At 37.9% G+C, this 15,560-nt stretch overlaps 1 protein-coding gene across 2 annotated transcripts in view; it reads right to left on the bottom strand.

Moving 5' to 3' along the window:
• Positions 1 to 15,560, bottom strand: part of ADCY2 (adenylate cyclase 2) — a 235,559-nt gene that overhangs the window by 67,249 nt on the left and 152,750 nt on the right. For both annotated transcript variants that reach the window (XR_012623430.1, XM_074825640.1), the window contains exons 7-12: positions 15,083 to 15,210; positions 6,502 to 6,660; positions 6,046 to 6,178; positions 5,540 to 5,716; positions 4,168 to 4,211; positions 1,496 to 1,576 (exon numbers count right to left, since the gene is read on the bottom strand). Coding sequence is in view for 1 of the 2 variants with exons in the window: in XM_074825640.1 (XP_074681741.1) it covers positions 1,496 to 1,576; positions 4,168 to 4,211; positions 5,540 to 5,716; positions 6,046 to 6,178; positions 6,502 to 6,660; positions 15,083 to 15,210 (722 nt within the window). In the remaining variant the exon portion in view is untranslated. The remainder of the gene's footprint in view (positions 1 to 1,495; positions 1,577 to 4,167; positions 4,212 to 5,539; positions 5,717 to 6,045; positions 6,179 to 6,501; positions 6,661 to 15,082; positions 15,211 to 15,560) is intronic.

The following is a 15,560-nucleotide window of genomic DNA, read 5'->3' as shown; positions in this document are numbered from 1 at the left end:
TTGTGTCCGAAATGTAGGAAATCTTTTACCTAATTTTTCTGAGTGCTTAGCATTCACATAGTTAAAATATTATTGAATTAACTTGCCATTTGGGGAATCGGCACTTTTGACAATTTATTCTCAGGTACCCAATTCAATAATACCATTTAAGTGATTCATTCAGCAAATCAATACAGGGATAGGTAGAGAATCTAGTTTTGGAGGGTGGCATTCAGCCTCTCTGATCATTCCTTATCTTTCTGCAATTCCCCATGTAATTTACTAAATGCCCTGCAACTTTTTCAAAAACCTTTCTTTGTTACACAAACATCTTTTATCCCCAAGTTTCTCTGAATTTTATGCACTAAATAGATAAGACAAGAACACTCTGAGATAAAACAACATAGAGTATGCTCATACCAATACTTTAACTTAATGCATTCATACAGATGCTTTACTTTTGACATCAAACCATCATTTTTACAATCCACTTATCAGAGCAAGTGTACCTGAAGACATAAAAACTGCCAAAATTTATATCACTGTTTTAGGCAAGTCTAGTATCAAAAGACTTTGCCTATCACATGACCTACCCTCTTTCACTGTATTCTTTGTATGACCTATAACTATCAACACTCTTTTCTACAACTAATTACTGAAAAATATTTTCCTAAAGCCAACTACCTTTTAATAGGACTACCAGATGCAAAAAAATGAATGTACATATGAGCATTTAATAATTAGGTGTAATACTCAGTTGATTAAGATTCTGAGTAACAGAAGTAGGGGGGAAAACATGTAATTCATCACAATTATTGTCCATATTTCTGAAGGGCAATTCCCTTATTTAATCAGATAAATATAAGAAACCTGAACACTTATTTTGGACTGGTATTGACTTTTCTCGCAGTCTTATCAGTTCACCAGCAAACGGTGAACATCAATACCGCCTCCAGCTCTTCCTAGGACACAGAAAAAATACATGGCATGTTGCCTCCCCCAACAATTTCAATATGTCATCAAGCTTAGCCTTCTCTAAGAAATCAACCAACCAGCTGAAACAAAGAGATATTAAACTATGATTTTAGGGAAAGTTTCTAATTCTGAGATGTTTCCGTGACAATTGTGAAGCGTCAATTTTCACATCATTCTGATTCCCGAGCCAGCTATTTCTTGTGTCTTACTTCTCTGCTCTCAGACGAGATAATTCTGTAGAGTTACAGCTATGAGTGTACAGATACAGTTACAGAGCAAAAATTCATTTGCCATGAAGATCGAGACAAGCCAAAACTTCTGTCACACCACATCCACAGGCACTGTCTTATCCCATATAGTAGAAAATGTTACTGTACAGACTATCTTCACAATGTGCAGAGCCTCCTATGCCAGTATTAGTGACACCTTTGCTGTTTTCAGACTTCTGTGTGCATGTGGGAGCAAGAAATAATAAACACTACCTCTGTTGTAGATTTATGTCAAAGTTGAAGGAAGGAGACAACAGAGGATAAACACATACTTTTGAGCATTGATGCCATCAATGGCCTGGATCATCCTCTCATTCAGTTCCTCCTCAAACCTTCTTTTCTGTGATTTTGTTCTGAAATGAAAAATGTGGGAGGTTACTCTGGAAAATCATTACACTGTTAATAAACATTAACTTTAAACAATGGGGTGATCGCTGGCATAAACTTGTGAGGATAACAGCATTTTTTTAACATTTATGCTGCAGTACCAGCTATAGGCATCAGGCACACTGAGCCTCATAATAAGCTCTTAACAAAACCAGCATAAGCTACAGAGTCTCACACACACACCACACACACACACACACTTAGCTATTAGGGAGCACTTTAAAAACAAACACAAGAACACATTTCATAAAAAAAAAAAAAACAACAAACCAAGAGAGATCAACAAATTCTGGTTGAAGGAAAGTCTTCCACAGCGTTATGTATTCATGAAAAAGAATGGGAATATGCTCAAATTCATAAAACATTCCTGTTTCTTGTAGTTATTTTTAAAAATCCTTCTCAGAATTGTATGATGAGCAATAATGTGCTAGTGCACTGAGGCATAATGAGTATTCTCTACCGAAAGCCTGCTAACTCTTTTCTTGGGAATATTTTATTATTTTTAATAAGAAAACTGAGCACCAAGTTTGAAATTAGTTTCAAACATATGTCATGTTCCTCTATTTATAACTTATAACACAAATGCAAAGAGAAAAGAACCTTTTCACTGGACTCAGCATAAGCCCAATGGACGATCATCGGAATGGGTTTGTCTTTGCTAATGTATGCTACTGCAAACATCCTCAGTCCTTTCAGAAGTCGTACTCTCCTTAAAAATGGAATATTTCAAATATGGCCAGATCGTGTCTTTGCCTCTTGAAAACTTAAATCCAATGTGAACTTAGTAACAGTGTTTTGTAAGAAGTCAACAGTCAGATCTGAAATTTGACTCTTCGCTTACCAAAATTTTCTTAACCTACAAATTGAATCGTGTCAAAGGTAAAAAAGATTTTCTTCAACATTAAGTTTTTGGATTATTTCCCCAAAACTGATAACCTGTTGCAGAATTCAAATTCATACAGAAATTATATTAGTGTATTTACAGTAATTTTAAACAACCCAACTGATTTCATGCTTATTCAATGCTATAGAATTTAGGTAAGAAAGTGTTTACACACATTTTTCACATATGAAACAATTTGCCTAGGAGAAATAACTAGATAGATAAGGAGACATTATCTAATCACACTTAATCCTCTTGGCAGATCCCTAACAACATATGACTCTCATGGAACTAGATAAGAGTTAAGATTGCCACAAACAGAAGCCTACAGTCAGCCTTCAAACCCCACATTTTCATATTCTAATAAAATATTGATTTTCAAAGTGCTTATTACCATTTCAGCTCTCTCCTGTGGGAATGACTAACTGGATTATCTAGAATCCTAGTTATATACCTCACTATGGACATTAGACTCCAGTAATGGTTTCTAGAAACTCCTTCCATAATACGGTATCAAGACACATGGTAACATTTGTACCTTGTAGATCTATTTTTGAGTGGCATTTAGAAACACAAAAGCAAGAACATTTCAGAATCTTAATGAATTGCATTATTTGCAAATACCACAGTCCAATGATCTTTCTTTTTACCATAAAGCTGACAAAAGTCTTTTTGACATACAAATGTAAATGCTAAGTTTTTAAAATAGAGACTGTTTTTATTAATATCATGCATATTCAGTCAAAACTTGTTCATCTTCTGGAATTTAGGTAATTGCATAGCTCTCCAGTATCCTGTGATTTGTTGAGGAGACATTTACCAAGCAGAAAGATGGGGAAGGAACAGATAGAATGACTTGTTTGCATAACCAAAGACAATAAAAATACTAATTTTTAAAAGGTTCTTTCAAATGGTTTTATGATATTTGTAATGTTACTTATAATTTTGTAAGAAAGACATTATCTGAAGTGTTATCAAGTCAAAAAACTAACCATTCCAGGTTTCTGACAGTGCGAAGCTTGTTTTTTTAAACAGATGTCATTCAATCCTGTTTCCATTTCTCACCATCTTGCCCTAGTCATTGAAGTACCAAGCAGGAGAATGAAAAATTAAAGCTATTGTGATTTTGCAAACATTTTGTGTGGCATGAGCACTTCAGGAAGACCACAAAATACCTTTTGAATGTTTACTACTGCAAGCATACTACAGACTTTGAAATAATAAAATGCAATGCAAATACAAAGCAATTAACAAAATATGTATTTTAGTACGTATTATTAGTTGTTGTAACATAAATTATTAACAGTCCTTTCCATCTTCTCTTTTCTTACCTCTCTGTGCCTACTCTCAATTTTTCTGCATATGATTTTCTCCCCACTGATAGAGTAATTGGGTTGTTAAGAGAAATGAATAGTTGCCCATCAACACACTTATACTAATTCAGAATAATGCAGTTTGTTAGCAGGAAGTGTATTTGCAGTTCATACGTAACATGTCTGCCAAATCTGTTTCGGTAGCCCTTCTCTGTGTAAGAGGTATCAGCTGAAAAAATAGTCTGGGTGAGAAATTCCCTTAATATTTGAAAGCATGCCTCATATATATATTAATGCATATGAATGTATATGTATTTATATGGACTTTATATAAACAAGTTATTTTTAAAAATTAATTTACCTCTCTCTGCAACGCTGAAAATGATATTGCCCCATGGGAACATCCTAAAAACCGAAAGAGAATACCTATGAACTATAATAGACTTTGACAACATCAAGTTGCTTTAAAAATAGTGTTGAAAACAGGGTCAAGTAATGAGAAAAGATTCCAATACAAATACTTTTAGTATTAGATTAAAATTGCCTAATAGAAAAATCCAGCCAAGAGTGAAGATGGAGTGACCTGGAGACAAACTGATCTAATCTTATAAACACTAAATAACTAATACAACAGTCTTAATCAAAGAATATTTTGCTTTACTAGAAAGTCACTGCTTCAAAGTCATCACTGTTTTAATGCAGCCCAAATTCCTGCCAGCTTCAGCAAAAAAGCAGTGTTAAGTGTTTTTGAAAAAAACAGGTCTGAGTGGCCAAATACAGGCAATGGTAATTATTTTTTATTGATAAGCAACAGCAGCCATCACAGCCACACTTATTTTGTGATTAATAGTGATGGCTGGGTACTTTCTGTAATGAACACATCACGATCCACATTCTGATGCACTGTATTTTTTGAACAAGATGGGTAGGTGGCTCAATCCTATGTAACAGGAACAAAACTGAATGCCAATGTTGAAGACCATTAGAATTTACCTTTATGTTTGCCCTTTTTAGAAGTCGAAGACAATGCAATGTACCAGCTGTGGACTGACAGCGTTTTAGTGATGGGAGTAAAATGGTGTTAGCATAATTAAAAAGAAGTCTTTTCTGTTCAGAGTAAAAGATGTAACATTGTACTACAGTACTGTGAAACTCAGGCCATCAGCCATAACTGATGAGTGGTCAGTGCACCTTCAAAAGGTAGATGTTATAGTGACTATAGATTTGGTTCCCAGAGAACTCTTCTAATAAAGTCCACTCCAGGTACCCCAGGGATATTCTAACTTCACAGCCTTTGCCCCAGGTTTGGCACTGTTCCAAATGGAGAATGTGGCTAAATAGACAATAAATCTCAGGGAATCTCTCTGTATCAAAATTGTTCCTTCCCAAAGGTGTCGTACTCTGGCTTTATGCTCAAAATGTCTTTCCACAAGGTGAACAGCAGCCACTCTACATGCTGGGACTGGGGCTCAAGCTCAGGGTCAAATTGTGCATTTTAGTAAGTACATTAGACTCCTTATAATTCAGAGATGCACTTATAGCAAGACACGGCTCCTTAGAATCTAATCCAAAGCTCACATGCAAGTGGAAGAGCTCCCAGCAACTTCACTGGGTTCATGCCCTGTACAAACGTGTGTATTCTTCTATCAGAAATAACCAGGTATATAGCAGTGAGCACCCTCTTCCTTTCAAATATTGCTAAATTGTATGAAATGACATAAGTAGGCCCCTACTGTTGTGCTAATCTTGCCGTTTTCGGTGGTCATGCTGTCCCTGTGATGCAAGTGTGCAAATGGCTTGGCTGCTCCCCAAGATTCCAGGTACCGGGTCATGCGGACAGAAGCTCTCATTTTGGCTCCATCAAGAGTATGTCGAGGTCTAATGTGGTGCTGAGGGCTTCTCTTCTCTCCCTGGATGACAGAGAATAAAAGGTGATATCAGCCTCTGTGTTCATTATCTTTTGAAGCAGTTATGCATCATCTGGTATCACATATCTGCATGCTTAGGAACTTAAAAATGGAGAGATGCTAAGAACCTGCAATTCTTAATGATATTGCTGGGAAATATCAGAGACTTATTTCTGAAGAGCGGGAAAGATTCGCAATGCAAACATTGTGTATTTGTAGGCATCAGTAATAGCTCTGATCAATATCTTACGGTAGTGAATTATTCAATAAAGAGATTAGTGGTCCTGCTCAAAAATAACTATGACTGGCCACAAAATAAAAGTACTACTAACCTTAGGATTGATTACAAAGTAAGTCTTAACATTATGCTCTTTCAGATATGGGTCCCTCACATCTCCATCCCCATCTTCCACTTTGTAAGCTCCATTCAAATGTGCCAAGGTGACTGAGGTGATGTGAACACGGCTGAAATTATATTTTAAAAGAATGACAGAATCACAAATACCAATCAAAGCATAATTTGAACCTGAGCAACCTTTTTTACTAGCTTTTGGATATACTTTTTATACACTGCTTACTCATTTTTAGAAGTTCTAATGGGCATAAATCTAAAGGTTTCCATTCACAAAAAATACTCCTTAAATCACAGGAAATACTGACTGCCTGTTTTTTTTTTCTAAAGACAGCACTAAGAATTAGTTCAGGCTTTTCCATGAAAGCTGATGGCTGAAGACATGGTACCTATGCATTTCTCCACGAGTCCAAAGGTTAACAGAGAAGCCTCTTACCCTGGGACTCCTCCAGCTTCCATATGATTTGCCAGAGTTACATCATGTGACCACACATCGTACTGCCACTTCTGTAGCCCAATAACGCCACAAAGCACATTCCCAGAGTGCACTCCTACACGCATATTAATATCAACTCCAGTTGCGTCTCTCACTTTCCTGTAGTTGAGAAGAAAACTGGTATTAATATACATAATAGGGCCTCTGTTTTCTTTTAATTTGCTGTGGTGGTTTAGTCCCTGCCGGGGTCTGAGACCACGCGGTCGCTGCCCCTCCCCCACAAAGGGAGTGAAATACAAAGCCCTGGGGCTGAGATAAGGAGAGGTTTAATACAACAGTGCAACAGCAACACAACAAACAACAACAATAACAGTAATAACAATGAACAGAACAAAATATGTACCGATATAGCAGTGAGAGCAGAGAGATCGTATAACACACACGTTCACCTTTTCTCCCGCACTCCCAGGCTTGGGTGCTGGGAGGTGACATCAGCATGGTATTGAATAATCTGGGTAGAGCTTCCCCCCACTGCTGGGGAAACTTAACCCTATCCTAGTTCAACCAGGACATTTGCCCATCAAATCAGCAGTAAAAACAGTGACAACATTTATTTTTTTAACATTGTCTCCATTTTTTTTTATGTTAGGATTATTTCTATATATTACCTTTCCTATTATCATTATTTACAACTATTTGTAGTAAATATTAAATCTTAAGTCCATGTCTGAAGTCCCTTCTTTTATACTCATCTGAAATTATTTGGGAGGGCTGAACTAAGTAGTGGTGATGTTTGGCCTCATGGTAGAACCTAAGGACTATTTTTGTTCTACAGGCAGCTTTTGGAGATCTGGAACTACTGTTATGCATCCTTCTATCTGAAGACCCTAATATCTACATTGGAGACTTTCTCATATCTGTCATATGACAGGAAGGATGAAAAAACGCAGCACCTCGGGATATTCTACAGGCTGGTGACTCGTACACTTTTTGGGGATATGGGCTCAGTGCCACTCAGGTTGTGGAGAACATACACTCAACAGCCTTCTACATGCTTGGTGAATGCTGTACCCACTTGATTGTAAAGAATGAGAGGCCTCCCTCTCTGTCCAAACCACATCTAAACCTTTGGCTTTTCCAATGACTTTAGACAGAGTTGAAGTATCTGTTCACCCCAACCCAAATCTCAGAAAAGCCATATGTGTAAGATAGGCATTAATCCTTCCAGAAGAAGCTCTTCTGAAACACAGGTGGTTTACTTAAGTCAAACAACCAGAACATTTTCAGACATATGTCATATGAGTACCTAACTACATATGTAAAGAGTTATACAATTAATTCAGACATCTACAGGCTTATACAGTTCTAAGAAATGGGAAGATTGTAACTTAACTGCATTTATGTGTTTAAGCCCCAACTCATGTGGACCAAAACTAACCAGTAATAAGGAACATGTACATGCATTTATCTTGAAGGAATTCAGGGTTTTGATGGAACTATATAGATGGAACAGGTGATGGAACAACTATAGAATAAGAAATCCAAATGGCTCCTGTATATGAGTCAGATTCATAGTTCTAGCAACATCTTCAGCCTCGATGAGAATCCTCAGCTCTGTACCTTCTGAATTACAGAATTAACTGGCATGTTTCTTTTCTTTTTTTTTTTTTCTTTTTTTTTTTTTTTTTTTTTGAAAGGGAACATAGAACTTAACAGGCTTTATTTGATATGGTAAATCCTACATTTAAGCAGTAGTTGTCAAGTGTTCTTTTTCTGGGAAATGAAAATAACAGGAGCATGACTGAAAGTATTTTTGTTAAACTGTGTCTTGAAATTATTAAAAAGAAGAGAGGATAAATTCTTTAAATTCTTCAGTCTCTATCAAGTGTTTATTGGTATCTCTTTTCACTTTGCCATTTTACAGTGCTCTTGTGTACCTGACACACTTGAAAATGAACTGCTTTTAAATGATCTTTGTAAGCAGTCGGCAAATGACAAACCGCACTTTGCTCTGCACAAGGAATATGACACAAGCTTAACACTTTGGGAAAAAAAAAAAGTGTTTTACAGAACTGGGCAAAGTGGAAGAGGAACATTTATCATCTAGGAGTGCTTGTCGAAATGCTGCTCTGCCATATTCTGCAAAGCAAGCCATAAAGTCTGCTTTATAATAAGCTCTCGGGAGTTAAGAAGGGGAGTAAGTAGAATATGTTCCAGAACTGAATCTTCTCTTCTGTCTCACAAATTAAAGAAACCACAAAAGATTTTTAAATTAGAAGTGCTACTCTGGACCAAATTAGGGTTTACTACTATTTCTCTCCTGTGCTCCCTGAACAATTGCTATGACAATGCAGGCACTGAATCTAAGAATGTAGTCCATCACATCTCCATAGGACACTTGCCTTACTTACACAAGTATATCTGAAACTTTGCACTACTATTTCATTTTCTGTTCCCACGGTCTCTCTGGTTTCCCTCAGCACACCACAGTCTGTGTACCCATCTTGGCTGGGCAGTCAAAATACTCATAAAGACTACATTTTTCCTACTGCAGCCTGAAATTTGAGTTTGTAAGGATTCTGTTTTTCACCAGCATGGTTAGCTTGCATGTAGTCATAGGAACTTTACTACACACAAGCAAGAGCTCAGCTCATTAGGAAAGCATCTGCTCTGTCTACCTGAGTTTTACTCATCGGTAATTCTAGATTGACGTATCTAAGATTCACCTGGTCCCCTCTTATGCACTTTCACACACTCAGTGAGCCTTGAGCATTTAGTCCCCCGCAAATTTCCAGCTTTAAAAGCATAGTTCCCTTTTGGATCAGACCTGCAGGAATGAAACCATACCTAAAAAAAATTATTTTATTTTGTATCTAGCTTTCAAATTGGTACAACCACCTCATTCAACAGTTTCTTTCACTTTTCTCTGAAATGGAACTCATTTCCGGCTACCAAATCAAAGACAGCCTTTGAGAATGTGTGGCTAAAAACCATGTAAATTAGGAAATCAGAGACAGACAAGGAGGTGGAGTTTGGGCTGGAGGAAAACACCACATATATTCATACACAAACATATGAGTAAGATAAGCTCTATCCTTAAAGCATCCAGTTAAGGTGGCCAGCTCTCAACATCACAGGCCGCACTGGCATCTATGGCTTGATAAGGTGACCATGCCACTCCTGGACAAGCAGGCTGCAGACTATAAGAAACATTGGATTTGTTCCAACATAGAGCAGAGAAGCAAAGCCATTAACCAATGGGACTACTAACATGTTTAAATGGAAACAATCTGTAGCGTAGTGAGCTGAATTGCTCAAAATGGAGCTACACATCATTAGGAAACAAGACTGAATAAAGTTTTGTACTATAGACCACCTGGCAATTTGGTAAAATTGCTCCCTTTTTCTTCATAGATAACTGGAACTGAAACCATATTCAGGTGGTAAAATCTATACAGAACTCTTAATCTAAACAGCAAACTGCTTTATTTCAGTAACTTACAGACTGAGGGGTCAGTTTGCACCTCAGTGACTGAATATAACAAAACCTCACATTTGACAAAAAAGTTATTTCAGATGGAGTGAGTCAAACATACACTGAGTGACACACTTTCAACAGCAAGAGTATTACTACTTCTAGTTTTACAGGCCACAGAAGTATTTCAGGAGATGCTTCCACACAAAGATGCAGCAATCACACAACAAAATATGGAGTTGATTAATAATCAGTATTTTTTTTTCACCTACAGGCTGCAACACATAACATAATACTTTGAAAGCATTTGAAAACATGGGGTGCACATTCTTCACTTCTTACAGAGATGTAAACAGTGATAATCAGTCTACAGGAGTGTTGTGGATTCTAACTACAGTAATAAAGTCAGATCAGAATGTGCTATACCAGTAAAAAATAATTTTCTATTCTATAAGGCTGCTTTTACCAAGGAGGACCTTATCATCCAGCATTAACAATGAGCATACTTGATAGCAGCTTGAGCAGAAAGTTTTTTCAAAGAAAATTGTGAAGTTCTGAAGTGTGAGGAACTGACAGATTGCTCTCTGAGCTCAAGTAAAGCACTGCATTATGATGTGTAAAATTATACTTTCAGTTCTTCATGAAGGGCAATTTATGGCTTGAGCTTAGCATTGTTTTTCCACCAGCCTGTAACCTTCTATACTTTTTTCTCTTAAATAAAAAAGCAACGGGTTGACCAGAAACTATATGCAGATGGTTTTAACTCACATTTATCACAGAGCACACAGATCTTTTCAAATGTAAATCAGAAAGCTCTCATTTGCACTGAAATGCTGTGGAAAAAACCTAACATTTTTTAAGCCAACCAAGGGGGGAAGTCAGAACTTAGGGACAGACAGTCTTACCTACTGTTCTACTGAATGAATGTTAGCTTTAGTTCCTAATACCTTAGAGAAGCAATTGGTATATCTAAAAAGCAGCCAGTGAAAGCAACAGAGGAAACAGCCAAATCTGTAGATTTTAATGCTTGGCAAGAAGAAGTACTCCAAGTACCTTTTTTTTTAAAAAAAATACTCATTTCAATACAATGTAAAGTACAACCACTTCTGGATGAAGAAAAAATATTTTAGAAAATGCAGCAGCCCGATTCCTGTACTGAGGTTAGTTTCACAAAAGATCCCTAAAGCAAGAAGATCAAAATCCTAGTTTCCACAAATACTACAAATTTTCCATGGATACCTTAAAATGAAAAGCACCAAATTGGTTTAATCAACCTACCCATGCAGTAATTACCCTGGATCGAATCAGAAGACCAGAAACTGAAAGCTGAAACCCTCTTGTGACTACAATTACTCACATATGAGAATAGTATTTAAGGATTAGAGGAATCATTTTTGTAAGTCTGTTTAGTTAATCATTGAAACAACACTGTTCTACATAACTGTACACTTCATGATGAGGTGCATGCCACACATACACCTCTACAAGGATGAGGTAATTTCTTACTTTGCTACCTGGACAGTGGTAAATATGATTTAGTCAAAAACATCAAAATTGGAACTGAAAGTTACAGAAGATCATACCATGTTTTAAAACCAAAGACCAATTGTTTAAAAAAACAAATCACGCAGATGACTACCAAATATCCAGACCTCCGCATGATATATATTTTTGCAAAATGTAGCTCACCTAGATATACTGTAATTTTATTCAAGAAAACTTAGCTTTTCTGCAGAAAAGATATTTGTGCCATTAACAGTAACTGCTATAAGTAATCATTTACAGTATTTTAACTCCTAAAAGCTGAAAAGAACTTCAGGTATGAATTTGAAGTGCTAAGGCTTGGACAATAAGCCCAAGCCAGAGTTGACCTATAGATGAATCCTGTATGTTTTATAATTGACAAGCATTGTATCAATAGGTATTGTACTAAAATTATAACAGACCACCTGTCTGGATGTAACAGGTGGGAATATTGAAACCTGAACAATAGGTCTTGAACCGAAATTGCTAACTCCGTATGTAGTCATTAGTGAGATATGTATAGAAAATGTAACTTAAACATCATAAAATATGTATCCTTCTTTGTGTGTGTAAACAAGGTAACAAGGCCACAATAACAGGGCCACAGAGACAATTGTCTGGCCCTGTGACCTGGTGTGTGACCTTGCTCATAAATCACCTAGATAAGCTGGGAAAACTCCCTTAGTTTTTTCCCTGAGCCCTGGCCAGGCTCTGGGAAAATCTAATGTGAGACTGACTTCAGATATTTCCGCTTAAAACAAAAGGTGCCAGCTATTCTGGCTTACTGATTTCAGGTATATAAGGCTGGGCTCGCTCACAGCGACTTTGGAAGCCTCACCTATGGGTGGACACACCGCGTAGGATTTCCCACTTGCCAGGACAGGCTCTCCAAATCCTCGCTGTAACCGGGGCTCCCCAGCGACTGCGGATCTGGATGATGGTAACGTATGCAAGTGGTGATGTATCTTTCTTAATCACTGTTCTCTCTCTCTTGTAGTAATGATTTGATGCATTACCCTGTATTTTCCTATTTGTTTAAGCGCGCTACTTTGTCTTTTCTTACTGTATGTTTTCTATATTATTCTGTTATATTATTTAGTTATTTCTAGTAAATACGCCTGCTCTTTTCACTCTGGTGTCTGAGTTTAATTGATATCCCTAATCAGCAAAATAGAACTACAGACAATGAATTATCTGACCTTGGCTAAAAAATAAAAAAGAGGTGGAAGGTTTTTTAATTGCCCTTTCCTCACAAAACATTTTCTAAATGAACTAGTAGAATCAGACCCTTGCTTAACAAATAAACTACAATACCAAGCTGAATTTTCTGCATAGGCAGGTTTAAGACCCATCAGCATGGTGTGCAAACATCCAAACTAGGTTTAAGTACCCTCATACTGAAACGCGTCCAGCCTGTGCAGACATCCAAACTAGCTTTAAGTAACCTCATACTGAAATGTGTCCAGCTTTGGTGGCAGAACTCATCCAGGGCAGGTAGTTTACAGAAGAGTTATTTCTACTCTGAACTGAGAGTTCAGATAGCAGTCAGGTGAAGAGATGAGGAGGACTAATACTGCCCTTTTGAAAGACTTCTTTGAAGTCCCATCGTCTTCAGAACTGCTGCAATTGCCTATAATCCATTCCCAATCTACTTTGAGATCAGTACTGATCATTACTGATCCCAATCAGTAATAAGCTAGAGAATTTCTCAAGCATGGCGAAAACTGTATCCTCAGATGCCTTGCAAGTGTTAACCCATCAGATACAACCATTTTTTTTTCTCTTTCACAGTCATATCAAGCCTCCTGTTATTACCAGAGATACTTGAAATAAGTTACAACTGCTATTTCAAAAGCAATCACATTAGGATTCTCAAACATCTTGTCTGTTCTCTGTTTCAAAGACAGAACAAGCACAATGATTATGGGAAAGAATTAAGTGACAAATACAGTAATCGACAAATCCAAAATACTGTTGATAAGCACAGAATTCTCAGTAGTCCCTTAATGTGTTAACTGACAAAACTTTTTAGAAGGTCCTCACCTAAAAAATTAATTACAGAAAAGTTGCAACTAAACCTGGGGTCTAGTAAGACAGGCATATTCAATTGATTATTTAACAACAATACCTAGGGAGGTGATAGTCCCCCTGTACTCTCCACTGGTGAGGCCACACCTTGAGTATTGTGTCCAGTTTTGGGCACCTCAATACGAGAGAGATATCGAGGTGCTGGAGCGAGTGCAGAGGAGGGCAACGAAGCTGGTGAAGGGCCTGGAGAACAAATCCTATGAGGAGAGATTGAGGGACCTGGGACTGTTCAGTTTGAGGAAGAGAAGGCTGAGGGGAGACCTCATCACTTTCTACAACTACCTGAAAGGACATCGTAGAGAGGTTGGTGCTGGTCTCTTCTCACAGGTAATTAGCGATAGAACAAGAGGGAATGGCTTTAAACTGCAACAGGGGAGGCTCAGACTGGACATTAGGAAAAAATTTTTCACAGAAAGAATGGTCAGACAGTGGAATAGGCTGCCCAGGGAAGTGGTGGAGTCACCATCCCTGGATGTGTTTAGGGGTCGTTTAGATGAGATGCTGGGGGATATGGTGTAGGGGAGAACTTTGTAGAGTAGGGCTGATGGTTGGACTCAATGATCCCAAGGGTCTTTTCCAACCTGAATGATTCTATGATTCTATGAACATGGGAAGTCAGTCTTTCGGCCCAGGAATCTGTAAGCCATTAGAAATGTCTTTAGCAGACATGCTCATTATCACTCCACTGGCTCAGGGCTGAGGCATCTTAATTGTGGAGGGGCAACTGCTCCTGACCACCATTGAACTCCAAACTCAGAGGAGCCAGGAGGTCCGGCCTCTCACAGAGCCATCTGACTAGCAGGTGGGTGGCAGCATCATAACTCTGCCTAAGTGATGTGGTTGGGATATTTATCACCTTATAATCACAGAATAGTTGATGTCAGAACAAACATCTGGAGATTGTCTAGTCCAACTCCTGCTCAAAGCAGGGCCAGCCAGAGCATGTTGTTTAGGGCTGTAGCAGTTGGATTTTGACTATCTCAAAGGCTGGAAACTCCACAACCTCCCTGGGCAACCTGTGCCAGTGCTTAATCACTCTCACAGTGAAAAAAGTGTTTCCTGATGTTCAGAGGGAACCTCTTGTGTTTCAGTTTGTGCCCACTGCCTCTGGGCCTTTCAGTGGGCACCACCAGAGACCCTGGCTCCATCTTCTTTGCACTTTTCCTTCAGGTACTTAAACGCACTGATGAGATTTTTCCCCCTCTGCTTTTTCTTCTCTAGGTTGAACAGTCCCAGCTCTCTCAGCCTTTCCTCATATGAGCAATGCTCCAGGCTCTTAATCATCTTTATGGTGTAGTTATAAGATAGCCTGGCACAACCCAACCTCTTAAAACATTTCTTTGCTGAGGCTGAGATCAAGATTACCATGCTGGACCTTGTAGTGAAACACACCAACTACTGTAGGTCTGAATGTTTCAACCAGCAGCACAGCTACAGACAGAAAAGAGACAGAATTTTTATTCTTGAATTTTTAACAAAAAGTTCAGCACTTACTTAATGGCTTCACACATGTCCAGTCCCATTTTCACACAATTCTTGGCATGATTTTGAAGAGATATAGGTAGTCCAGAAACACAGTAATAGCAGTCACCTAGGATTTTAATTCTCATACATTCATTTTCCTGGAGGAAAAAGAAAGGTAAGATGGTCACTTTCAACTTGAATTACATAAATGAAGGGTTACTGTTACAAAGAGTGACTTAAATGATGTTAGTAAAATCATTCTACCTACGCTTGTTTCAGTAGAGAAAGATTTGGCTTGCTAAAAAAGAAGTGTTTGTCAGAGTTTTGTACGGATGACTCCTCCATCTGTTATGGTCCTTAATGGGCAAAACAACAAAATAAGTTCACTGCAAAACATGTATCTGCAGTGTTGTTCACACCTTAGATTAAAGACTGAGCCAAAGTATCATGTACTCAATCTAAATAAAGTCTTTCTGTTTGAAATATGAAATCAAAAGACCTAGCCTTC

This window comes from Strix aluco, chromosome 1 (assembly GCF_031877795.1).
Source record: "Strix aluco isolate bStrAlu1 chromosome 1, bStrAlu1.hap1, whole genome shotgun sequence".
In the NCBI taxonomy this organism is placed as follows: domain Eukaryota; kingdom Metazoa; phylum Chordata; class Aves; order Strigiformes; family Strigidae; genus Strix; species Strix aluco.
This window is presented reverse-complemented; position numbering and strand designations above follow the sequence as displayed.